The sequence below is a fragment of the Acartia tonsa genome, chromosome 11 (assembly GCF_053477335.1).
Source record: "Acartia tonsa isolate MP-2025a chromosome 11, ASM5347733v1, whole genome shotgun sequence".
Taxonomy (NCBI): domain Eukaryota; kingdom Metazoa; phylum Arthropoda; class Copepoda; order Calanoida; family Acartiidae; genus Acartia; species Acartia tonsa.
The window spans coordinates 16,467,540-16,493,737 of NC_137270.1; the positions used below are offsets into that span (position 1 = coordinate 16,467,540).

General features: G+C 33.7%; 3 protein-coding genes across 4 annotated transcripts; all 3 read left to right on the forward strand.

Moving 5' to 3' along the window:
- The first annotated feature begins 24 nt into the window (after positions 1–24).
- Positions 25–4,681, forward strand: LOC145331625 (uncharacterized). The gene is made up of 7 exons (XM_080176393.1): positions 25–382; positions 783–857; positions 1,140–1,309; positions 2,175–2,227; positions 2,590–2,655; positions 2,916–3,007; positions 3,517–4,681. The coding sequence occupies exons 1-7, from the start codon at positions 349–351 to the stop codon at positions 3,618–3,620; spliced, it is 594 nt and encodes a 197-aa protein (XP_080032519.1). The 5' UTR covers positions 25–348; the 3' UTR covers positions 3,621–4,681.
- A 921-nt stretch (positions 4,682–5,602) lies between these two features.
- Positions 5,603–9,036, forward strand: LOC145331633 (uncharacterized). 2 transcript variants are annotated; one of them, XM_080176409.1, is made up of 5 exons: positions 5,603–5,713; positions 6,133–6,233; positions 6,698–6,807; positions 7,229–7,292; positions 7,803–9,036. In XM_080176409.1, the coding sequence occupies exons 1-5, from the start codon at positions 5,616–5,618 to the stop codon at positions 7,907–7,909; spliced, it is 480 nt and encodes a 159-aa protein (XP_080032535.1). In that variant the 5' UTR covers positions 5,603–5,615; the 3' UTR covers positions 7,910–9,036. The 2 variants fall into 2 exon arrangements, with proteins under 2 accessions (XP_080032535.1, XP_080032536.1); XM_080176410.1 differs by having other exon boundaries at positions 6,701–6,807.
- Nubp2 (NUBP iron-sulfur cluster assembly factor 2) lies at positions 9,008–26,198 on the forward strand. The gene is made up of 12 exons (XM_080176413.1): positions 9,008–9,146; positions 9,581–9,633; positions 9,830–9,876; positions 10,720–10,846; positions 11,257–11,317; positions 11,625–11,679; positions 12,203–12,278; positions 12,502–12,568; positions 12,752–12,820; positions 14,154–14,196; positions 25,467–25,559; positions 25,928–26,198. Exons 1-12 carry the CDS (start codon positions 9,080–9,082, stop codon positions 25,998–26,000), a joined length of 831 nt encoding a protein of 276 aa, XP_080032539.1. The 5' UTR covers positions 9,008–9,079; the 3' UTR covers positions 26,001–26,198.

A 26,198-nucleotide genomic window follows, 5' to 3' on the forward strand; every position in this document is an offset into this window, starting at 1 on the left:
AATATGGTTGTTTCTCATCCTTATGCATAAAACTTAACTTCATATCTCTAGTCATGTTATTGTGACTTATGAATAAAAGTGTTTAAATAAAAAATAATATTTGTAAAAAATGAGAACCTTGTACCTAGTTAAAAAAAGCTGAACATAGTGATATTGTATCTTATCCTTATGCATGTTGGCATTTTTAACAACATCTCATTGAGAAGACTACAAAGCAACATAAAAAGCATAGTTTGAATATTTTATACATAAAAACGAACTACATAGTGAAAACAGTTAGTTAAAATCTGTATCACATCCCTCTACACATGGGAAGGCTATAGTCAACACAATAAGCCTAAAAACATTATGAATGAAACAATGGTGAATGCACAAGACGCAGGTTTGGTTTTGATACTTGTGTTTGACGAAAGATACTCTATAATGATATTATGTAATTTTGTTATTTTTTTATGTAAATGTAAAGAAAATAATTATCTTTGTTAATTTTATGATTTAAAGACACCGAAACACCTAAAAGGAAATTACGTATTAGGTAAACTTTTACCCTAACCAAAAGAAAAGCTTAAATATTGATGAATTAAAGAAAAAAAATATTACTAAAGATAGCAATAACAGTTTTTTAAATGGCCACTTGTCAAATTGTCAAATATTTTGCTTTTTTTAGAAGTAATATAAACACAATTAAACTACACTCTCTTCCTGTTATTAATCTACAATGAGAATTTAATTAACTCTTGGCCAATAATAGACCATAATTATGATGACTTTTTATGTTTTAGAAAAGGCTAGTGAATCAAGCAGAAATGAAAAGACAGAATCTTCTCTTTCTGCTTCGGATAGATGTAGTAACATAGGTAAAACACAATTTTTATAAATAAAAGATCCTTTCGTTTATATGTTGAGATTTTTATTCTTAAAATTAAAAAATCGTCGAATTAGTGAAGTATCTGTCACTTATTAGATTAGGTAATGATCAGTCTCTTTTTTATGTTAATGTTTGATTGATTGATTAGCCATAGTCACTTAGGGTTTGGACCTAATGTTCGTTCAACAATCACAATTTACAACAGAGTTCTTAATGCTTTTAAATGACCTAATTTCTTCAAAATTAATGATAGATATGTTTTTTCTTTCAGAATTGGGCAATTTAGCCGAAGACCTAGGAAAGCTCGGCCTTGACAAGGGAGCAGCTGGCAATTCTGGCGGCCAGCTGGACCTGGAGCTACCCGACCTTGGAACAGGACCTCCCAATGAAACCAGACCTGGAGTCAGAAATCTTAGGTCTTGGCTTAATAGAAATATAAAGGTAAGTTTTTTTCTCGTATTCATTCGAAATTGATTAAAATCCAGTGGATTACAACCGGTTCTCATCCATACGAAAAAATTATGTCTTGCATCGTATTATATCCAGTTTTTTTTATCTATTTTCTATGAAAATAATCAAGAATATCTTTTGGTAACTAATCAAAGGTGATGAAACAAACAAATACTTTTACACCAGCGATCTTGAGTTATTTGACTTTGGATGATGTGCATTGGATGACGTGCAACTACCCCTCTAATAATTATCATAGATTAAACCACAAAATAATATTTTATCAAAAATTCAATCTTGCTTCTCCCTGCGATAGAAAACACATTTTGAGATGGAATAAAAGTTTTGAAGTGTATTTCTCCCCTTAGGTCAGGCAATAAAACTTGACATTCAATGCATTTTTATCACGGAAGCAGGGAGAGAACAATCGATGCTAAATCAATGCAATCTAATTACCTTTCTGCCCCCCAAAATACTTAACTGCCATAATAATACTGAGTGGGGGGAGGGGTCAATTTTGTTGTCCATTGTCTTATCACTGTACCCCTGATTTTCTTTCTTTCTTTCACACAAGAATCATGTGCGTTTATGGTTTATTGGTTGTTCGGTTAGTAATGTTGATTATTAGAGTACCTTTTTAGAGAGATGCAATATAACCAGGGTTAAAACTTTTGATTTGAAGTTTTCACAGTTTGCTTGATTAATGATTTTGACTTTTGTGTGCAAAAATTGGCGGTCAATTAATTTGAAACAGATTCGGATTGCTATCCTATGATATAACCATAGAATGTTTAGGTCAACTTGACTGTTCAGTGTTCACCCAAACTTCATTTGATCCGGATTTTCTCTTTTGCAGGTTGAAATATCTGATGGGAGATTTCTTGTGGGCACTTTCTTATGCACAGACAGGTAAGGTTTATGCAGTGGTAGCGCAGCTAAACTACAATTACTAACAATGAAAGGCCTGAAGTCCAACATAAGTAGAAGTATGATTTATAATCAGTTGTGTTCTACCAGTCCATATATTGATGTAATATAAATTGTTTGACCATGTCCATAAGAGTGATTATAAGGGATATTTTACAAAAAAAATTGTTTCAAGATTTGTAAAATAAAATCTCAGTTTTTTTTCATTTTTTATTTGTGAGCTACATTTTTAAGTGGAAATTATATATATTGGATTTAAGATTAATTTAAGTTGTCCTGTTCATGTCTTGTGATAATTGTATTTGCAATAATTCATGATTCTCATATATTTTTTTCTTTTTTAGGGACAGTAATGTGATAATTGGGCTATGCAATGAGTACACACGAGATCCTGATGATATCAATAACAGGTAGGTAAATTGGTGCTTTCACGCACTGTGCCTGTTGAGCATTAAAACCCTACCCCTGCCTCCTTTTTAAAAAAAATGAAAATAAAGTGGAAGTTTCACCTACTACTTTTCATCTGATTTAAAAAAGAAAAAAATATTGGGGGAGGGGTTATTTTTCTTGCAGCTGCGATTTCTATTGTGAGTGTACATATTATATAATTTTAAACCTATGGGAAGCTACACTGAAACGGAGAACCAAATCGGTATACGCACTTTTTTAGGCTCTCGCCAGAAGGGGTAGAAGCTACCAGTGGCAGTCAACCCCAACAACAACTGGAAGAAGGAAGGATATTGGGTCTGGCTATGGTTCCAGGTATACACATTATTTGACCCTTTTTTAAACCCTTGATTGAAAAGCCGTAGATTCTTCAGAGAATATGACAATGGCCGATAAATTGATATACATCTTAAATGATGATACACAAAATTATCCCTCATAGATAACTCTTCGTGGTTAAAACGTTTGGACATTCAAGTTAATGAATCAACCAATCAAAATTAAATAGAAGTCCCCAAAGTTGTTAAGCCAACGTCATTATATAAGGATGACATTGTGATGTTTATTACCCTGGTCCAAAAAGTTATATAATAACGTTTTCTTATTCGTTGGCTTGACAACTTTATAGACTTCAGTTAATTTTGATTGGTTGTTTCATTATAATGAGTGTTCAAACGGTTTTACCACCAATTTTAATTTACAGAAGGGGTAATTTTGTGTGTCATCATTGGGGATATAAATCAATTTGTCGGGCATTGTCTTATCCCATTATATCCCTGCATTATAATTGTTGAAATATTCTCACATTACCGTTTTTATTTCAGGGCGACACATAAAGAAATTATACATAGATGAAAGCCCGTATATGCCTACAAACACAAGAGCTCACAACAATTCCGGATCAGCGGACAGCTGTCAGTCCACCTGAAATGTATAGATATGTGCAGTTTTTACAAATCGGCGTAGACTTTTACATTCTGCAGGAAACAGATTTTTTAATGCTGCGCTGATTTTTGGTCACAAAAATTAAATATGGAACGTATAAAAATTGAACGAAAATCAAATAACCAACCATTATAGGTCATGAATATTGTATTTGAAGAAAAACTATTTGTCTAATTTATCCTAGCACATATTTTTCCAATTCAATTTAAAGCATGCTATTACAATTTTTTCTATTTATACAATCTTTATATTGAAATGTATGCCTTGAAAATTGTATTGATTGCAATTTATTTGTTAAATAGTGAGCGCTATTATGAAAATTGTCAATCTTGTTTTCTTGTTTTATCAATGTAGGGAGAGGACAATGGCCGGTATGTTAAAATGTGGTGACTCGTCACACGACATACCAGCAATTTTATTTTGGGTGCTACTCCCTTAGTTTTAGAGATAATTGGATGAAATCTTTTGGGCTGGGTCACTAATTACCCCAATTATTGGTATCTTTCAAAAAAACGGCGGCGGGACCGCCGCTCCCGCCGTTTCTCGCCGCCACCAAAAAAAATTTTTTATTGCATTTCTCGCCGAATTAGGCAATTTGGAATCATTTCAGACCATGTTATTTTTTTCAAAAATTTTTCCCCTTACAAGCAACCCTGCGGAGGACTTAGTCATTTTTCTCAAATTCTCGTTTATCAAGGTATATCTTAAATACAGTGCTACTCCTGTGCTTTTAAAGATATTGAAACAAAATCTTTTTAGGTTAGTAAGTAAAAAATATTTGAATTAAGAAAACGGCGGCGGGACCGCTGCTCCCGCCGTTTTCCGCCGCAACCGCAAAATAAAATTGCTGGTATGTCGTGTGACGAGTCACCACATTTTACCCCCCCCCCCCCCTTTCATCCCCAAAAGTTACAAACTAATGAAGGTAGCATCATAAAAATTCGAGGAATAATTGATATATCCTCCATTGTTAATCCCTTCTTTTTATCTCACACTTTTATTATTGAATTAATTTGCATTTGATATGAAAATTTTTGTATGATACCTAATTGATCAAAGATTTGTTAATTTTGTCCTTTTTACATAAAATTGCTTATGATTTATTTATTATAAAAAGTTCCTACAAGCAGTGTTCTGGAGCCGGAGCCGGGAGCCGGGAGCAGCAACATTTTTGGTGGAGCCGGATCCGGAGCCGTATTTTTCGTTAAAAACGGCTCCGGCTCCGGACTAGCTAAAAATGATTTTTTAAAGTAATATTATAATTTGGCAACGGTCCATTTCCATATAATAAACTGAAAAACTATTGTTACTTAACAAATAGACACACATCCTTCTACTTTTATATAGCTTTAATCAAATAAAAGCAAAATATTTTATATTATTTATTTTATTTTATCAAATTCAATAATGAACAAAAATTGATATATTAATTTTACAAATCCTATATTTTAAAATTACTTAGCCGATGATTATTTAATTTATTGAAAGCGAAGCCTTCTACGGTAAGTGTCGGTCTGTAACGCATTGTCTTTGGAATATCAAAATCGTGTTATCAATTTCAAACTTTGTATGATAATTCCTGAAACCCTCAGGTACAATTTAGTCAATAAAGCAACTCTTTTATGTTCACCAAAAAGTCCAATCGTTTTATGTAAAATTTTTGTAAATTTTTTTTGTTCATTTTATTTGTTGAACTTTGCTTATAAGGATGTCGTCATTCTTGTTTGAAAGTTGTTTGGTTACATTCATGTAATTTTGAAAAAAGTAAAAATATTAAATATTACAAATAAAAATTTTATTAAAAGATATTTTAATGGAAACTTTCTTAGTTTTTCAATTGAATTGTTGATTATCAATTAATTCCAAATAAATATTAAATAAGAAAATTGTGAAGGTAGGTATGTATTTAAAATTAAATTATACAAAAATATTATAAAATATGTATTTGCATAATGTGAAAATTTCAGAATAAATAAAAATGAATAGTATAACACGTGTATTACAATTGTATGGGTTAAGAAGAACTGCCCTCCAGCTATTTGCTGGTCAACCTGCAAGGCTGACAAATTATTCTTTGTAAGTTTTTATCCATTGAAAACGAGCGTTGGTTATTAGGAGATAAAGTTTGGTCTCAAATGGCAAAAAAAATAATAAGGGGAGGAGTTTAAAATTTCGTGAGAGAGAATAAATTCTTATTTTATTGTTAAGATTATTTAAACAAGAACTAATATATCCATACCTGTCAAAGATTTTAAAAAAAGGGGGATGTAATTGTACAGTGTTTTTTAGCGAAGCATCTCTATAATCAAGTTTTAAAAATCCTTTAACAGTATCCTGTAGTTCCGCAATTTTGCAAAACATATACACTTATTAAGATAAGTTTTGACACTCTTCAAGTGTTAATGTGGGTTGAATTTCCTTCTGAGGTTCACGTTGTGTGGATGTTGTCATCCTTCTTTTTGTACAAAAAAAACTGGATAATTTACCAATTTTAGGAGAAATCCAGGAAGAAATCTGTCAGTATCTACCTTAAGATTATGCCCACCCGTGGGCAGACAAGAATTAAATCCAGCCACAGAACAACAAGAACAAACAGGTTCATTGGGACACTTAATCTTAATTTAAAACTACTAACTTGTTAAATAAGAGTTTTGAATCAATATTCATTATTACATGGTTATATTTGTCTTTATATGTTTTTTCGTATCTCAGATAGGTACGCCTAAAATGTTTAATATTGTTCCTGGCTAGGTTTCAGGCTAGTTTCTCAGTTGGAGGTGGAAAGGTTAGACAACTTAGCTAGAAGAAATTGAAAAAGTTTTAATTAGGATTGAGGGGACTGGTTCCCCATTCTCGGGTTCAAAGACCCCTAAGTGCTATGTAAGAAGCCCGTAGTAACATAATCAGGAATAAAGGAATGGAATAAGTAATCTTATATCCCAATAAATAAAACCTAACAGTAAAGAGTAAAAGGAGTTCAATTTATCGTCCTAACTACTCACCATCTAAATGACCCACCACCCCTCTATACCTAACAATTTAAAGTGTCCTAATCTTTAGCAGAAGAATCTAAGCACCAACTAGCATCGTTGAAAGAAGAAATCAAAAAGTTACAATTATCATACACCTGCAAAGTATGCTCTACAAGAAGTACAAAGTATATATCAAAGGTAAACTTTTATTCAGGGATCTTAAGGGATAAGACGATAATAAACAATACTACCTATTTTATAGATTGAAATATTTTGTGAGTAATTTAAGATTTAGTAAAAATTCCCAAAGATATTACCTAGGGTTCGGATGAGAGATCATGAAGTACCCCCCCCCCCCCCCTTTCCCTCACAGAATAAATATAATTTAAACATAACATAAAGAAAAGACAAAAGCGCTAAATCTCAAAGAAAAGTACTACCTACGAAATATGCATTGAAAAATGTGGCCACCTCTGTAAAGGCAAATAAGGTCTTTTACTGTCTTTTTATAAAGTTGCTGAAGCATTTAAGGAATATTAGAAATAAATACACTAGATATTCAGAAATATTATTTTTAAGAGTTTTTGTAAAAATATCTATGAATTATATATATTTTCAGATTGCCTACACCAAAGGAGTTGTAATTGTAAAGTGTGAAGGTTGTGAAAATAATCACCTCATAGGTAACCCTACCTATCATGTATAATAAAGCTAAATACGCAGCGTTGCGGAGCTGTTTGATTTTGGTGCCGGAGCCGCCTATGAAAACAACGGCGCTGGGCAGCTCCGGAATTTGCTCTCACTATTGGGTTCGTCATAATCGTCTTCACCTAAATAGACAGTTATAAAATAAGATATATATCGTTGCGGAGCCGTTTGATTTTGGTGTGGCTCCGACGCACTCCGGATTTGGCTCCAGCTCCGACCTAGAATCAAGAAAAACTCAAAATATTTTTTTTGCCACGTCTATTTTTTACTTTTGAAGGTTTTAAAAGTTATTTTTTTTTATAAAAATATACTTGAAAAATATAAAAAAAAGTATTTTGATGTCTGTTTGTGTATCTTGGCCTTTTTATCGGATTTCTAAGTTGTAAGTTGGCCAAAAGTATTAGAAAAAAATTCGTGAAAACTTATTTTTGTAATATTGATTTCATTCCTAAGATTATTTTTTTAGTAAATATATTTATTTTCAGCTGATAATCTTGGTTGGTGGCCGGATTTGGAGGGAAAGACAAACATTGAACAAATCCTGGCGGAAAAAGGAGAAAAAGTGGATAGGGGATATGTTTCTCATACATAATTACATTAAAGACAGGGTCAAGTTTTCTGGGGAAAAAATATATTCGAAGATGGAATACATAAGTAACGATTTGTTTGATAACCAACCCTAACAGATAGATCCATCAATGTAAAGAAACATTGTATTTTTAATGTCGACTTGTGGATTTAATCATGTAACCTAATCTAAACTTTTAGGATTTGTTTTGAAAAGTTAAACCAATTTGCTTTGGAACAAAGGTTTTTGGATTGTTCATTTATGAAGCTAAATGTTGAGAAAGTTAACTTTTTTTATGGTATGCAGGGAGGAAGTGGACAATGGAGACATATGATCCATTTTTTTCCTTTCTATTCCTGCATCCCTCATTACAAAGCATTTCATGAGTTTATTTGAATATCATGAATTATTATGATGTTATCTTTGTACCTGTGATAAACAATAATGTCATTGTTAGAAGTGAAGCTTCTCTATTATTTAATTGCTGAACGTCTGTAACGCTATTGGGAAAATAAAATTTTCTCAGCTGCTATTTAAGATACACTGTTTATTTTTATTGTGAAGTGAAGATACCTTTACCGAAGTTTATACAGTATACAACTTAATGTAAGAATAACCAGAAACTACCTTTGGATAGGCTTTAGCTGACTTAATGAACCTGACACGCACGTCCCATCTTATGCATCTTTATTTGAAATAGAAAAGATATTGTTAAAACATATTTAAACCTCAATTAGTTTCGGTACGGAATCTGCAATGAAACACATTATAAAACAAGATCATTATATTGAATGATAAATGTAACACAACATATAATAGACATATTAATAATAGATAGAATATAAAATCACAATAAAATAAACGATTGGCTTCTTTATGTTCTTATCAGTGGAAACCTGCAATAGAGAACATTCAATAGAAGAGGCAGATTCCTAACACTTAACCGGTTGGTTATGCTTTGTTTTTCTTCGAGTTTCAGGATCATTTACTTCTCTTTCCTTTTTTAGACCACTAAAATTCTGCTCCATATAACTCACTTTTTCCGTTTGTCTTTTTATGATAGTTTGGCTTCGCTACTTATGGATGTTTAATTGTTATTGTGATTTTAAGAATATTTTTTATCAAATTTTGTTATATTGATTATTTGCAGATAATTTATTGGAAATAAATTGAAAACTAGAAGTATTACAAAAAATGGATGCTCTAAAAGATGTTAACTTAGATGGAGTAAAGAATATAATCCTTGTATTAAGTGGAAAAGGTAATGATCTCCTTACCTCGTAAAAAAAGCGTGTTCTTTAACCCTCGCAGTGTAACTAACCTTGAAGGAAACTAGCAGTGGCGCCCATAGCTTACAGGAGCACTTACTGTCAAAAAACACCTGCCCATGACCTTTTTCTCGAAAGCTGAGTAAATTAAATTTTTGTTTCATTTCACTCAAAATCCAATAAAATTGTTTTTCTTTATACTATAACAAGATACACCAAGAGGAGTGAAAATTACGATTTTAACTTATTGGTGATTAACCCCATAAACACCCCTTAATTTTTTTTATTATTTGAAATTAGTTGGGTTGTATCCTTACCTTTACAAAAATTAAAACAACCTTCCCTCCCACCTTTATATTTAGCTCAAAATAAAGGGGGGTTTTCTGTGTTCAACTATGCACTATGAGTGAAACTCTTATTGTTTAAGGTGGAGTTGGAAAATCCACAGTGACGACACAATTAGCTCTAACAGCTCAAAAAGTAAGAATAACTTTATGGGAGCGAAGCTACACTATAGGTATTTTATGTTGCGTCATGTCTGTACGTTGGGTATCCATGTCCTATGGTATGCTAATTTGGAGTGTGTAATAGGAATTAAAAGTGGGTTTGTCGGGTGGAATTTAACAATACAAGAATAAAAATGACTTTACAATATGATACTTTAAATTTATTTCAGAATGGATTAAAAGTTGGAGTTCTCGATATTGACTTATGTGGTCCTAGGTAACAAAGAGTTATCAATATTATCCCTAATTAAACAAAATAATGATTATCTTTGTATTATAAAGTAGAAAGGTTTTAACCACTGAACTTATCTGATCGAGTGCTTTAATCTAGCTTGTTTAATTAACAGTTTGATGCATTTAAGCCATTCTATCTCCTAAAGTCTATATACAAAGTATTAGATTGTTAGGGAAATTATAAAAACATGTACATAAATGCTAGGAGCGCAGCCGCTTGTTCTTACTATCTCAGCTATTTTTATTATCTCAGCTTTCGAATATAAAGTGTTAGATTGTTAGGTAGATTAATAAAACATTTACATAAACGCTAGGAGCGCCGCCGCTTGTTCTTATTATCTCAGCTATTTTTATTATCTCAGCTTTCGAATATAAAGTGTTAGATTGTTAGGTAGATTAATAAAACATTTACATAAACGCTAGGAGCGCCGCCGCTTGTTCTAATTATCTCAGCTATTATTTAACCTAGTATACCTCGTATGTGTGGAGTGCAGGGTCATGAAGTACACCAGCATGACACAGGGTGGCTACCTAGAAGCTAGATTCTCAGCCTTTAGTACTTATTATCTCAGCTATAATTTAACCTAGTATACCTCGTATGTGTGGAGTGCAGGGTCATGAAGTACACCAGCATGACACAGGGTGGCTACCTAGAAGCTAGGTTCTCAGCCTCTAGTACTTATTATCTCAGCTATTATTTAACCTAGTATACCTCGTATGTATGGAGTGCAGGGTCATGAAGTACACCAGCATGACACAGGGTGGATACCTAGATACTAGGAGCTCAGCCTATAGTACTTATTATCTCAGCTATTATTTAACCTAGTATACCTCGTATGTGTGGAGTGCAGGGTCATGAAGTACACCAGCATGACGCAGGGTGGCTGCCAGTCTACACAGACAATACAAAAACCCTGGGTGTTATGTCCATTGGGTTTCTTCTCACAAATCAGGTAAATTATTTTCCTATTTGATATAACATTATTAGCTACAAAGCTTACTTACCTAATAAAACATAAAATCAGTCTGTGAGTTATGTAAAAATGAAAATTAAATAGAGTACCTAGTATTTATCATAAACAGGATCTTAAAGAAAATGGTTTTTTTGGTCTTGCTTTTGGTCCAAAAATATACCTATTTTTAGTGATATAATCATCCCATAACTTGATTTCAATAAATGGATGCTATAAAGCCCATTATCTTTAATTAAGTCTGAAAATTTACGTATGTGATGGTATGTCTATTAGGAGTCCTGTATTTTAGTAATTTTTAGATAGATTTATACGAAATATTTGTTTGTCTTACTTTCTGATTTACTACCTAAGCTTCGCTGTTATGGATGTTGTCATCCTTGTTTATTTAGGATGACCCTGTAGTTTGGAGAGGCCCTAAAAAGACTGCTATGATCAGACAATTTTTATCAGGTTATTTTAATTTGATTTACATTTTACCTACCTTCTTTATTTTACGAATTGAATTACATTTTTTAACGTAAATTTCTCAGTTGATATTCAAGATAGCGCAGCACAAAATTTTAGTGGAAATTATCTCTACCAATTAGCATTTAGTATATGATTTACTTTGTCCATCAGTCTGTCAATTTTTATTTTTTTCTCTCTCTCTATGATCACTGAACATCTGATCTACTTATAACTCAATTTGTTCTGTTTTCATTTCTTAATTTTACTCTTCGGTTCTTATGTATATTATCATTACATCATCCTTGTTTAGACGTAACCTGGGGTGAACTGGACCTCCTTGTGATTGATACACCTCCTGGAACTTCAGGAATTTTTCTTTATATATTAATTTAATCTATCGCCCAATATTTTCAAGCATCCAGAAACAGAATTTCATACTACTTTGATTGAATTAAATAGTTATTTATCGCATCGTATTTTAAACAGCTTTCCGTGTATATAAAAATGTACAATTATAAGATTAAAACAAGTTTTGTTACCCCGATATTTCGAAGGCACGGGCTAACAAAACTGGTTTTAATATTATGATTGTACATTTTTATTCGTAGAATACTGGATTTAATACGATACGATACATGATTTTTCATTGTGACTGAGAACCGGCTCTTATCCACCGGATATTAAATGGTTTCGAAGCCATATTGGAAATACTGTTCTTCTAAGAATTCTTCAATAATTAAGAAAAGTTTAAATTGTAATAGATAAGTCAGCTGCCTTTCTAAGAATATAAATTATCTATTAACGAAAATATGATTTTTTCATAAAAAAATTAATAAGTTACCTAATCCTATAAAATTTCCCTGAATTGAAATGAAAGATGAATGGTATAGATGAACATATTGCTGTCATGGAAGCATTGAAAGGTGTTAAAGTGGATGGAGCTGTCCTTGTCACTACTCCACAGGTAGATAGATAGATTGACAGATTAATAGATGGATAGATAGAAATACAGTATGTCACACATACACACACAGAGGAAGACAATTAAAAAAAACATGCAGGAAGTATAGAAATACCTAGAAACAATATCGATAGTTAAACAAATAGGAAATGGTTCAAGAAAAAATCTCTTTAATTTTCAGAACATAAAAAAATCTATAGCTGTTATCATCCTCTTTTTGTTTTAGGCAGTTGCTGTAGGTGATGTGAGAAGAGAACTTACATTCTGCAAGAAAACTGGTCTACATGTGTTAGGTATTTTTAATAAAGTATTTAAATGAATGTATCCTTATTACAGAGGCACATACTTTTCAGCTTTTCAGTTTTCTAATTATTCTCATAATTACTTAAAAGGTGTAGATAAAGTCTTTACAAACTTTGTCTTATGACTACAGTTATATCTACTTATTAATGTAATGTATTTTTTTTTTGATTCAGGAATCATAGAGAACATGAGTGGTTATGTCTGCCCGAATTGTTCAGAATGTACAAACATATTTTCTTCAGGTAAACTTGCATTGTTACGCAGAAGCAAAGCTTCTGTACAACTTTGTTAGAATGTGTTGGAGAGTTAGTTTATACTTTTACTAGCGGCTACGCCCCTAGAGGACTCTAGTGGCATTTGATTTTTTTTTATATTTTGAATATCTAATTTGAGAAATAATTTGTCTATGGTCAATCAGCTGTTAAATTCATGTCTCTACGCAGCGCCACTACGCTAGCGACACTCGGGAATATTTCAATGTTTTTCGATTTTATTGTGATTTCTCTTTAGAGGGTGGTGGCACCCTCCCCCAAAATAGTTTTTAATCTTTCCAGGACCTATGAGAATCTACCCTGTTAAGGAGAACCCGATCGGTTCAGCGGTTAGCGAGATCCTTTGGTACAGACAAACATCCTGTTACTTTAGTATAAGGATAGGAAGTGTTTGTGTCTGCACTTCTCTCTGTTGTCTGTAATGCTAATATGGCATAGATCTTTGTTTTGATTGCAGATAACTCACTTTACCTCCCCTCCTCTTTCTCCTCCTTTTTTTAACCTTCCCCATCACTAACCCTTCAACTCAACATAAAAAAAAACATTAAAAAGAAAAGAAAAAACTTGGTCCACCCCGAAAAGTTCGCTCACAAACCTCTACATTTCCACTCCAGGGGTGTATATTCTGCACAAGATTTATTTTTTTTCCCCTGCTACAAAATTTTTTATTTTTTTTTCCCCCCTAGTTTTTTCTCACCAAGTAGGGGGGAAAATGAAAAAATATTTAAAGAACTCTATATTTTATTTATTTTATCCCTCCTACCACACATTTTTTTAGTTTTTTTCACCAAGGAGGGGGGTGAAATGGAAAAAATGTTTTCAGTTTTCTTAATTTTTACATTTTTTTTCCCTCCAACCACTTATTTTTTATTCCCCCCCCCCCCCCCCTGAGCAGGGGATCCCATGTAGAATATACACCCCTGTTCCACTCTGTAGGTATCTTTCTGATGTCTTTCTGTTACAACTTTTTATTTCTTCTTCTTCCTTTTCTTTTTACTTTTTTTTGTATCTTTTGATTTTAAACGACTTTGCTAATATTAGAACTAATTGTCTTTGTATGTATGTATGTAGCCTTGATTCTCTGAAGTTAGGATTCAGATGCACGAGGAGATTGGAAGTGAGAATCCTTTAGCCAATCCTAGATTGGTAAGCTTTGCGCACAGCTGAGTGTATTCTATGTTACATTACAAGCTGACCCGCAATTCTCGTGGAAGCTACTAAATTATTACATCACCCTGGCCTAGAGTTTTCTTCCTTGTTTAACTTGTATATACAAAACAATTTGAGTGTAATTTTTGTTCAGGTGGTGGAAAATCTTTAGCTGACCACGCCCAAGTTCCCTTCTTAGGAATCATACTTTTCTATGTGGTATTAAAGACATTGTGTGTAAGAGTGTGTGTGTGTGTCCTTTATGACAACTTGGGTCATCATAACACTAAGAAACTGTGGCTATTCGCATAGAGGCATCAAGCATATATAAAGCTACCTTGGTAAAATTAATATGAAAGGGTGGGGTGCATGATGTTTTTAGAAAACTCATGAATAAAGGACAAAAAACATAAAAAAAAAATTGTCGCTACACAGAAATAACCTTATGGAGCCCTGATAACCCGCCCCTATCTTAATTTTAAAATCAATTGGAAAATAAAGCGGGGAGGGGGTGGTTGGGTAGTTTTTAGTTTGTTTGCTTAAGTTATTGTTTTATATCAGGTTAGGCTAGGTAACAGGTACTAGGTGGTAGGGTCAATGCCTCACACACGGGGTATGTATAGGAAAAAACTACCCCTTTTTTCCTCCTTATTTTTATTTCACCTTGAAAATGGAGGGGGGGATGGTAATTTTATGCCTAAGAAAGCTTCGCTTTTAAAAATCATCCTCTAACATAACCCAATAAATCTTGGAATGCATTTGTACTTGACCAACCAATACCATGTATTTGTTAAGTAACTATTAAATGCAATCTAATCAAATCTTCTTTATTTTATTGACCATACAATAGACATAGTTAAGTGTTAGAATAGTTTGTTTTTTTTTTGAATCGTATTATAAACAGCTTTCCACGGATATAGAATGTACAATTTTAAGATTTAAACCAGTTTTTTTAGCCCCGAGGTGCCGAAGGCACGGGCCAAAAAATTTGTTCTAATCTTATGATTGTACATTTTTATATTCGTAGAAAGCTGGATATAATACGATGAGAGACATAGTTTTTCGTATGGAAGAGAACCGGTTCTTATCCACCGGATTCGAATGAATACGAGAATAGTTATTTCTCGTATCTTATTATAAACGGCTTTCCGCGGATATAGAAAGTACAATTATGAGATTAAAACTAGTTTTTTTGCCCCGAGGTGCCGGAGGCACCGGCTAAAAAAACTGGTTTTAATCTTATGATTGTACATTTCTATATTCGTAGAAAGCTGGATATAAAACGATGCTAGACATAGTTTTTTCGTATGGATGAGAACCGGTTCCTATCCACCGGATTCGAATGAATACGAGAAATTAAATTCACATAAGTGTACTTGCTATGATCATACTATCCTTATTGTTAAGCAAACTTCGGGTCTTTTGTCTTAGTCTGTCATTTTATTCCTTTTAATAAAGTAACAGGATCTATGTCGGTTTGTCTGACTGATAACCGCTAACTGCAAACCGATATTTTTCTCCTTTAAATTGTAGCTTCACATAAGTACTTGGAAAGTTTATAACTATTTGAGGGAGGTGACTACTACCCTCCCAAGAGAAATTGCCCTTAAAAAATCACCCATCCCCCCCCCCCAAGCAAAAAAAAAGAAGAAATTTTTTTAATTAATTTATTTAGCATTATACCTAGTAAAGTACAAAACACCGTGTTTTAACAGATCTCTACTTAAATAAATGAAATCCCATTTTTGCCAATGGGTTAAAATTTATTGCTGTAAATTATGTTATAGAATGCTTTATGATCATTTATAGAACTAACTAAACTTATTCTTTTGTGTAAAGATTCATTCTAACTTCTCTTTTTTATCTGTGTCTTGCCAAATACATCAGAAAATCTAATTTACTTTTAGATAGTGTTCCAATAAACCAGGCTAATACATGAAAAAAAAGAAGCAGACCTTTGATAACAAATAACCCTAAACGTTAAAATTCTGTTGTAGTAGGAATGTCACGGCCCTTGAACAGTGTAACTTTTAACTGTTGATAATTGGAATTTCTGTTTTAAACGAGATTTTCATTCCTAGTAAGTAGTAAGAATTTTCACACAAAAATAAGAAAAAATAATATGCTGTAGTTCAAATGTATAAACACTATTTTTAATCAATATTTTACCAACGAGTGCATTGTTAAGTTGACTTACAGGGAGAGAACAATCCACGATAAAATAATCCTCCCCCCTAATAGCTTTGTGTTAATTATACCTCTAATAGCTTGTCAACAATGGGGGATAGAGGGTTGTAGATTAATTTATCATATTCCTCCCTGTTTGTTTGTTTAGAGGGAAGATTCTAAGAAATTTCTGTGGGGAAGGGGGGACTGAGAAAAATGTATTGGTTTTTAATCAGAAATTGGTTCAGGGTTTTAAATGATTTTTATTTTATTTTATTACACTTAATTTTTAATCAATCCATTTATGGCATAACATTTGTGTAAAAGCCTTAGGAAGTCGTAAACTCTAAGGAATATCCCTACTCTTATTTTAATTGTCCTGCAAGACATTGATTTGTAAATTTTACTGGTACCCAAATTTTCAAAACACGTTATCTTAATCCTTAGCTTAAAATCTTTGGCCAGTATTATTAAGTTTGTTTAGTTGGTTCTAAACCAGTTAGTGTCCAATCTTTTCAACCACAGAAGGGGTAATTTTGTTTCTCTCAATTGTGGATGTATATTCATTAAGGGGGGGGTTTGTAATGACATCTATTCGTAAACCGTGAGCAAAATGGTCTAAATATTTAGCTAGACCTTTCAAACTTGGTATATAAGCCTAGTCCTATAGGTATTACATCTAAATGGCAAAAAAATCCAAAAATTTTTATTTTAAGGTTAGGTTAGGTAAGACGCCTTGGTCTTCTTGGGGATCTTGCCCAGCTTCTTGAGGATTTCTCTGCGCTGTTCTTCAATGGCCTCGTTGGCTAACTTAGCAGAAGATCCCGGCATGATCCTTAACAATGAAAACTTTTGTAAATAATTGTCATGCTTGTTAGCGAAAGTTTGAACAGAGGGAAAAAGAAATCTTTTGAGAAAGATATTTTTTTTTATTGAATAAAATTAAGTAAAAAAATGGAATAAAATTTAGTTTGAGTGGGAAATAGCTTGGAATAAAGAATTAAGGGGTAAATATGTTCAGAAATCTATAGAGAGCGCAGGAAAAAAAATAATACTTTTGAAAGAGATGGCGAAACATTAAAAATTACGTTTCGTTTGATTAAGAGAAATCATTGTGAATTTTTTTTTTTTAACTTGAATTGTGAGTTGTCTGGTTGAAATGGATTTAAAAATATGTTGCAAGGTATCAAATCACATATAAAATTTGATAATATTGATGCTTTTGGCATCGTGTTATTGGAAATAGTTTCGTACGATTTTTAAATACGTAAAAAATTAAGTTTCGTACGATTTTAAATACGTAAAAAAATTAATCACTGTATAGATAAAAAATACCTTTGAAACGAACTTTACGATGGTTTGGAAGGACGTCAGGCGACAAAGCACAGATAAAATGGATTAAATCGCGCCCAAAACCATACATTATAAAATTAATTTTTGATAAAATTCCACGCCGCGCATAACTTTTAAGAATGCCGCGCGTTGTTTTTTGACGGGAGATATTAGGGTCACCCGAAGATTTTTGTAAGAAAAAAATAATTTGTTTTTTTTTTTGCATGTATTTAGTAAAATGGATTTTTTGTGATTTGAGAATGAAAATTGTTAATTTTCTTGATGCGTATATGACGATTTTTATGTACATATAAAAAATAGCTTAGTAAAGCTTACAGTAACGACGACATTAGTTTGAGATTGTTGAAAATTATGATAAGTAATAAGTGTAAGCTTTTTTTATCTCATATATTTTTTATTTTGCCTTTTTCTAGAGACGAAACGAGATGATTCTTATTGTTTCTGACTGAAATGGTTTTGGTTTATCATTTTTTGTAAATTGATATTATATTTCTCTATATAAAGAAAAGTTCGGAATTTTTGAAATCACCCAAAATTTTAGTTTGATTGATTATGATTGATTTGATGAAGAAAAAAAATAAAACCTGATACACAGAGATTGCTGTGTGTTTAGTTGATTTTTTGTTTGATGACTTTGAACAGTTCTTCAGGAAATTTTCCATTCTGTAGGACCAGCTTGATGTTGTTAGGATTGACGCCTTTTTTGGTCAATATATCAGCGATTTGGTACTCTCCTGTGATCCAGATTAGTTGTTCCACTTCTTTCTGTTTCAGAGCCTGTTTGACCATGCTTATTTCGCGTCTCAATCTTCTCTCTGTGACTGTAGTAGTGCTGTGAACAGATTCGAAGCAGTCTTTGTTATCAATAATAATTCTGATAGGAAGTTTGAAAGCTTTGCCTAACAGATCTCTGAGTAGCTGTCTGGTGGCAATTGCTGCATCTAATCCACTTGTCATGCTGAGAGTTTCTGCTGCAAGTGTTGATGATACAACTCTTTGAATTTTGTTAGACTTCCATTCTATAGGAGCACACTTGCCAGAATCTTTGTCAACAAGGAAAATGATTTGACCTTGGGTGCTGCCAACACCTTCATTCAAGTTCCCAAAGCTGGCATCACTGAAAAGCCAGATTTCTGCATGGTGCAGATTCTTGATTGCTGGGATTTTGACTTTGGCAACGTCTTTGAGCTTGATAAGCACTTTTCTAGCATCTTTTAAGTCAGCAAGAGTACCTTTCTGGAACTTGGTTGATAGATTAATTAGATCAAATGATAAGTCCGGTCTAGTGGCCCTGACTGTCCAGTTGATCTGCCCTACCATCCTTCTCAGGAGTGTAAGCTCCTCTTCAGTCATTGTTTCTGTCAGTGCTGACATTCTTTGTGCACTAAGCTGGGGTATTTTGATCTTATCAACATATGATTCTTGATCAAGGGTAATGCTTTCAGATTCTTGTACCAGTTGAAAGCCAGTATACATAAACTTAGTCTTTTCAGATCTTCCAATTTTGAAAGCTTTAAGCACCTCAGGGAGAACTCTTTGGTTGAAATCATGAGTTCCACAGTGAAGAAAATCATCAACATGGAGTCCAATGATTCCTTCAAGGCCATCAGGTCCTGTAAGGTAAAATAGGCCTGGGTCATCAGATGCAGGTTTGAAGCCTAGACTGTCAAGGATCTCAGCCACCCTGTCATACCAGTGTTTAGAAGCATCCTTGAGACCATAGAGACATTTAATCAGTCTCCATAAGATTCCAGCTTGATAAGCTTCTCTAGGTGGTCTGACTATGACAACTCTTTCAAGAGGTTTTCCTTGAAGGAAAGCTGCTTGGATGTCTGTTGATTCTATCTCCCATCCTTTGCTGGCAGCTATTATGAGAATTGTTCTTAGTGAAGATTTATTCATGGTTGGGGAGTCACTGGGGACATCTGTTTCTTCTTGAAACCCCTTTGCAGTGAGTCTAGCTCTTATCTCCTCTCCCTTTCTTGTAAGAACCCAGGTTGTTGTAATAAATTCCTGACCTTCATCTTTGATAATCTCATATGTGTTGAATTGTTTCAGTTTATCTAGTTCTTTAAGTTTTGCTTGCATTGTTTCATCAGAACTTCTTTCTTCCTTAGACAGCAAAACTGCTAGTATTTCAGCTGCAATGTTGGTTACTTCATTATCCTCTGGGTTTTCTCTATCTTGTCTGGGCTCATCTACTTTTCTTATTTCTAAGTTATTTGCATCTTCATTTAACTGTGTACCATTTTCTAATTGAAAATTATACCAGTTAGGGTATTTTCCAGATCTTTTCATGCTACCAGTAACTGTTGCATTTTGCCATGCACCATCTAGCTTTATTTGTACATTTTCATTCTTTTTGAACAAGATATTGTTTTGAGGTTTTTGTGTGGTTTTTCTTGGTCTTCCTGGTTTGTTTTGCTGGGGTTTTTCTTGTTGTACACTTGGTTGATGGTTGTTTGTAGCTGTATCTATTGATGCTTGAGTAGTGTAGGCTGTTGTGTCTCTTGTATTTTGATCAGTGGAAGCTGTTGGGATCTCATCAATATTGTTCTGGCTATTGGTATCAGGTTGATCATTGTTGACATGATTGGTGGTGTCATGTTGTTCATGATCAGGTGTTGCATTAGCCTGTGGTGGTTGCTCTGCAGCTGGTTCTACAGGATTATTGATGATTTGGATATCAGATGACAATATTGCTGGAGCATCAACATTTTTTGCTGCTGCTTTCTGTTCTTGTTTTGGTTGCTCTGTAGTTTCATGGTTGGTGTACTGTTGGTCTAGTTTTTCTGCAAGTTCAGGCTTCACAGGTATGATCCTGTTAGCATGCACTCTGCACCAGTAGCTGCCATGTCTGACTCCTATCAGTTTTCCATCTTGGAACACTACTTTGGCAGGTCCCAGCCAGGTGTCACTGTGTTCTCTTTTGTAATAGACCCAGTCTCCTTGTTGGTATCTATAGTCTGATGTTCTTATCTTGGAACGAAGAGCTTGTTTTAACTTTGCACAGTTCATAGATTTTATGAATGCAGCTCTACAAGCATGCATGGCTTCCAGATTCTCTTCCAGGGATTGGCTTCTGGACTTTTCTTCTAGAGCATTTGGAGGCTCATCTATGATATTTGGCAGGTTTGGTTGCCGTCCAAATACCAGCTGGTATGGTGAAAAACCATAAACAGTTGTAAGACTGTTCTTTGCTGCACAGGACCAGGCAACTGCAACCTCTAAATCAAGTTTAGGGTTGTCAGTGGTCACAGCACCAAGGATGGAGTCATTGTGATAATGATTTTTTTCACAGACACCATTACCCCATGGACTTCCAGCTGGAGTTGTAAGCATGGAGATGTCAAGTCTACTGCACACTTCTCTTGTAAGGTGGGCGGTGAATTCACCTCCATTGTCAGTTATAATGGATCTTGGTTTTTGAAAATACCTTATCCATTTCTCCATGAAAGCTTTTATGACCTGTTCAGGTTCCTTTGATTTGATCACTGTTGCAACTGTGTAACGTGTGAAGGTGTCAATCATGTAAAGAATGTTTTTACCCTTGAAAAGTTTAAGATCCATGGAGACTACTTGGTTAAAGTCATTTGACAGTGATAACGATACAGCTGGTCTGTCCGGGTTGCGTTTGCGAAGAATGCAACCTTCACAGCCATTGATTATCTTATCAATCATGTCTTCAAAATGGTCTTTCCACTGGCCTGCACTTTTGAGTAAGTCAATATACACTTTTTTTGGGCGATGCCCAAATTGTGCATGTATTTTGGAAAGCATTTTGAATTGCTGTTTGTGATCAGCATTTTCTAATTCGGTTGTAAGGACATGTTGCATGATAAGAGTATCTTCAGTATCATCTTCCCCTAGTAGGCTTATTGTATAATGCCCAGCAGAGGTTGTGTTTATTTTGATTGGCTGACCGTTCGCTGTAGCTGTGTCATTAGTGAGATCAAGGGCTAAACCTACCTTTTTCATATGATTTTTGGACATAAGGAAAGGTATATCTGACTCTATGACGTCAATGGGAAGTACATGTAGCTGATTAGCTATAATGACAGGGACTTGGTATAGGCCTTGAGACGGCAATGTTTCTTGATTACCAAACATGAATGTAGTTTTACTGTCATGTGGTCCTGTCAGTAAGTGTTGTAAGTGTTTAGGTAAAGTTTGTCTGTAAATGTTTATCCAATTTTTACCTGCTACACTAGAAGTACAGCATGTATCTAGTGCACATGCATTTAGTGTTTCAGCGGTAAATTTACTTAGTTCAGTCTTATCTGTTGTAAAGAATATAGCTTTTTCAGTTGGTTCTGTGTCCTCAATTGCATCGTTGAGGTCAATAAGATCATAAGCTGCGTCCTCATTGTGTTCCTCCCCTTCTATGACAAAGGTGAGTTTTGGACGTTGATTTTTAAGTTTGTGAGGACAGTCTGCTTGTAAGTGTTTTACAGATCTACAGATCCTACAGGCTAAAATCCTGCCTTTAAAATCTGTGGGGTTCATGTCGTTTCCATAGGCTGTTTGAGATTGCCCTTGGTTGTAAGTCTTTTTTTGAGTTGCGCTACTATGGTAATTATTGCCTTGTGTTGCACTACTTTGGACGTTATTACCTTGCGCTGCGCTACCTTGAAAGTTGTTGTTTTGTTTACCTTTGTAAAAGTTCTTTTTCTTAGCCCAGGTGGCGAAAGCCTCAGCATGTTGTGTAAAGAACGCCTCTGATAGGCTATTATCGGATGGGGGGGTTGAAAGTTCAAAAGTGTTTGAGAGCATATCAATCATTTTTGTTTTAACATTTTTGAAAAGTGTTTTATCATCGGCGCAATCGATAACGGCATTAAGAAGTTGATATTGTTGTGCTGAAAGCCCTGCATTTTCCATTATATAGTATACCTTGTGATCATCATCAAATTTTGTACCATTAGCTTCCGCTCTACCTAATAAATATTCGAACTCTTTGACATAATCCTGGATTGATTGACCAGCTGTCCTTTTGAAAGTGACAGCTGCTTTGAAAAATTTAAGTTTTGCCGACCTTTTTGTAACCCCTATTTCATCGTCGAGAAATTTTAGTATTAAATCTACGCCATTTTCCCTTTCCGCTAACTCTGTTGGTTTATGCTTTTGAAATAGTCTTTTTTGGATGTTTTCCCCAAAATCGGGGTGAGAGTTTTTAATCCCCTGACAGAGAAGAACGCCCCTTTTCTTTTTAGGATGGTCGGTTGTTAGGTTCCATAATTCTACATTGTTTTTGTAATCTTCATAGCACGAGAAATCTGCAAGTTTAGGTGCGTCTATGTTGACCTTCACTTCTGTTGTCATTTTTATTTACTAGGGTTACTTTACTTACCACCGCTCAACACCTCCATCAAAACTAGCCACTAGGTTTGAAAGATAAAGCTAATTTAATTTTTAGTATGGTAAAAGCCTGGCTTGGAAACGCCTACAACGAGCACTTTTATGTCCTTTTTCCGTAGATCTTAAATTTAAATCTTAAAAAAAGTTTTAAAATGAACTACGCTCTGCTACCATTGATAAATACGTCCAATCCGGTAGAAAACGTGACGTCCGCACCTATGAAAAGGTTCGCTATTTGTAAACTTATAACATCTTAGGACAAGTGCTCATTTTACCAAATCTGTAATTAAAATGTAAAGTAAATCTAAAACCCTAGTAATGAGGATTCTGCAATATAAAATAATAACTGAATAAAGTAGACATATTAAAACACATGATTTTATTAACATATAAATTCATAAGATCATTATTATTTTATAACGAATGCACAATTAAAACATATTTATTTAATCATTATATAAAACATACAAATTAACAATGTGAAGACAGCACTTTGTAGACTTGATCCGGGGGCTAACCTGTAAACAGTTAGAGTTTAACAGGAAATGGGGTTTTAGGCTTTTTTTGGTCTATTTTGATGTGGAAACTTACCTTAAATTGTTTTTTTCTTAGGGTTTTAACTTAAATACTCTGTGTCTATTCATATGGACTTTATTTAAGATGATGGGTGGGTGGCCCGCAGGGGTTAAGTGCATTTTTCCCAATATATATGTTGTGATACATCAAATTATAGGTTTTTTAGGTCAAGGAACTCAAATTCAGAGCTAAAATAAGCATTAGACTAATCTGAAGCTAGCCCCAGCGGGCTAGGTTGGTGGCCCGCAGGGTTTAAGGGCATTTTTTCCAATATATATCTTGTTATATATCAAAATATAGGTTTTTAGGTCAAAAAACTCAAATTCTCAGCGAAAATTAGCATTAAACTAACCTGAAGCTAACCCCCCCCCCCCCCCCCCCCGGCTAGGTTGGTTTTCTGCAGGGCTTAAGAGCATTTACCTAACCTAACCTAGAAACTTACTTATATTTTTACAGGTTTTTTTCTTGAATAAACTGTGTCTATTAATGAGGACTTTATTTAGATTATCCAGCAAGTCGGGGAATGACCCCAGCGGGCTAGGTGGGTGGCCCGCAGGGGTTAAGTGCATTTTTCCCAATATATATGTTGTGATACATCAAATTATAAGTTTTTTAGGTCAGTAACTCAAATTCAGAGCTAGAATTAGCATAAGATTAATCTGAAGCTAGCCCCATCAGGCTGCAGAAAACCAACCTAGCCCGGGGGGGTTAGCTTCAGGTTAGTCTAATGCTAATTTTCGCTGAGAATTTGAGTTTCTTGACCTAAAAAATCTATATTTTGATATATAACAAGATATATATTGGAAAAAATACACTTAAACCCCGCGGGCCACCAACCTAGCCCGCCGGGGCTAGCTTCAGATTAGTCTAATGCTTATTTTAGCTCTGAATTTGAGTTCATTGACCTACAAAACCTATAATTTGAAGTATCACAACATATATATTAGGAAAAATGCACTTAACCCCTGCGGGCCACCCACCTAGCCACCTGGGGTCGGTCCAAGACTTGCTGAATCATCTTAAATAATGTCCATATGAATAGACACAGTGTATTTAAGTTAAAACCCTAAGAAAAAAACAATTTAAGGTAAGTTTCAACATCAAAATAGACCAAAAAAAGCCTAAAAACCCCATTTCCGCAGGGTTTTTCTTACCTAACCTAACCTTAAAATAAAAAATTTTGGATTTTTTTGCCATTTAGATGTTATACCTATAGGACTAGGCTTATATACTAAGTTTGAAGGGTCTAGCTAAATATTTAGACCATTTTGCTCACGGTTTACGAATAGATGTCATTACGAACCCCCCCCCCCCTTTCATTTAGCGCTGAAATGATTCCATGATGTTTAGTTTAAAAACTGATTTCATATGTCCCAAGGGAGATCTTTCTAAAGAAAAAATCATACTTCTCCTTTCAATCAATGATTGAATAACTTTTATATTGTGCTTTCACTTCCTCATATGCATCACATTTTCAAATAATTTTAACCGCTAATTATATAACAACATAAATTACCCGTTATTCTATGCTTATGTATTTTAATTGTTGTTGTCTTTTTGGGAATTTTGAAATTTGCGTGGATGCATTCATGCGGGTGTGACTGCAAACCAACTTTATTTGATATATTATTCACTTTTGTTAAATACATACAAAAATATATTTTCAAAGATTGATAGATTTTTAAATTGTTCTACAATGAGAGTTTCAAAAATAAACTGTTAGGTAATGATTATAGTAAATTAAATTTTAGACATTGTTAGTATTGTTCTTTGTGATCTCTTGAACGGTAAAACGAACAAATATGTAAGCTTATTTTGCTGAAAGATATTCAAGAAACAATCAAAAAAAGTTATCTTGGAGAAATTTTATAAACCAAACATTTCGTTACTCGTATTATTAGATTGAAATATATTATCGTTGCTGGAAATTTCCTTCTTAAGTTGGACGAATTATTGGATCTGATGGACCATCTAGGGACATTAATCTTTATAGAAAAGTATCGTTTAATAAAACAGGAAGTGTGCCTATTGAACCGGCATTGGCACAGGCTGCTGAAACTGGACAGGACTTTGCAGGAGTTTTTACCTCTTCAGAAGCTGCCAAAAGGTGAGTTTTATTTCCTGAACATTTATCCCATTGTTCTTATATATATATTCTCAAGACTTATATGAATAATATTCTACTATAAAAGTAACAGAATGTTTGTCTGTCTGTCTGAAGCTTAAAATATCGCTAACTGCTGGACCGATATGGCTCTCCTTTATAGTGAATCTTCTTATAGGCCCGAGGAAAGTTTATAACAATTTTGGGGTAGGGTACCACTCCCCCATTACTCTACGGGTTTAGCTGATAATAAAAGAAAATCGTAATCCAAGATTAAAGAAAGTGTTCTATGTTTTATTTTTTTTCTCAAGAATTCAGTATATTTTTAAAAATTAAATGTAATAGGTTGGTACATAAATGTTTTACTTTAGGTTTTCAACAATATTTAATGGATTACTGGAAAACCGACAAATAACATCAAATGGCGATATGGATACATCTTGAGTATTTTTATTGATTTCTTACTTTATTTAGAAGATTTTTTATTTTCTTATTAATAGATTTTTTGTGATTTATGTATTTTTCATTTTTTATGCATTATATATTATAAAGACTGTGATACTTTTATACTATTATTTTTGTAGCCTTTTTGTGTCATAAAAAGCATGAAATTATGAAAAAAATGTGCTAAAAATTTCAGAA

Bases quoted from the DNA above. Each gene is read 5' to 3' on its own strand.
- LOC145331625 (XM_080176393.1), top strand. From the start codon at position 349: ATGAATGAAACAATGGTGAATGCACAAGACGCAG. The intron at 1,310-2,174 runs GTAAGTTTTTTT...TCTCTTTTGCAG, and splicing joins GGCTTAATAGAAATATAAAG to GTTGAAATATCTGATGGGAG. The intron at 2,656-2,915 runs GTAGGTAAATTG...GCACTTTTTTAG, and splicing joins CCTGATGATATCAATAACAG to GCTCTCGCCAGAAGGGGTAG.
- LOC145331633 (XM_080176409.1), top strand. From the start codon at position 5,616: ATGAATAGTATAACACGTGTATTACAATTGTATGGGTTAAGAAGAACT. The intron at 5,714-6,132 runs GTAAGTTTTTAT...TACCAATTTTAG, and splicing joins AGGCTGACAAATTATTCTTT to GAGAAATCCAGGAAGAAATC. The intron at 6,808-7,228 runs GTAAACTTTTAT...ATATATTTTCAG, and splicing joins GTACAAAGTATATATCAAAG to ATTGCCTACACCAAAGGAGT.
- Nubp2 (XM_080176413.1), top strand. From the start codon at position 9,080: ATGGATGCTCTAAAAGATGTTAACTTAGATGGAGTAAAGAATATAATC. The intron at 9,634-9,829 runs GTAAGAATAACT...AATTTATTTCAG, and splicing joins TAGCTCTAACAGCTCAAAAA to AATGGATTAAAAGTTGGAGT. The intron at 25,560-25,927 runs GTGAGTTTTATT...GTTTTACTTTAG, and splicing joins TCTTCAGAAGCTGCCAAAAG to GTTTTCAACAATATTTAATG.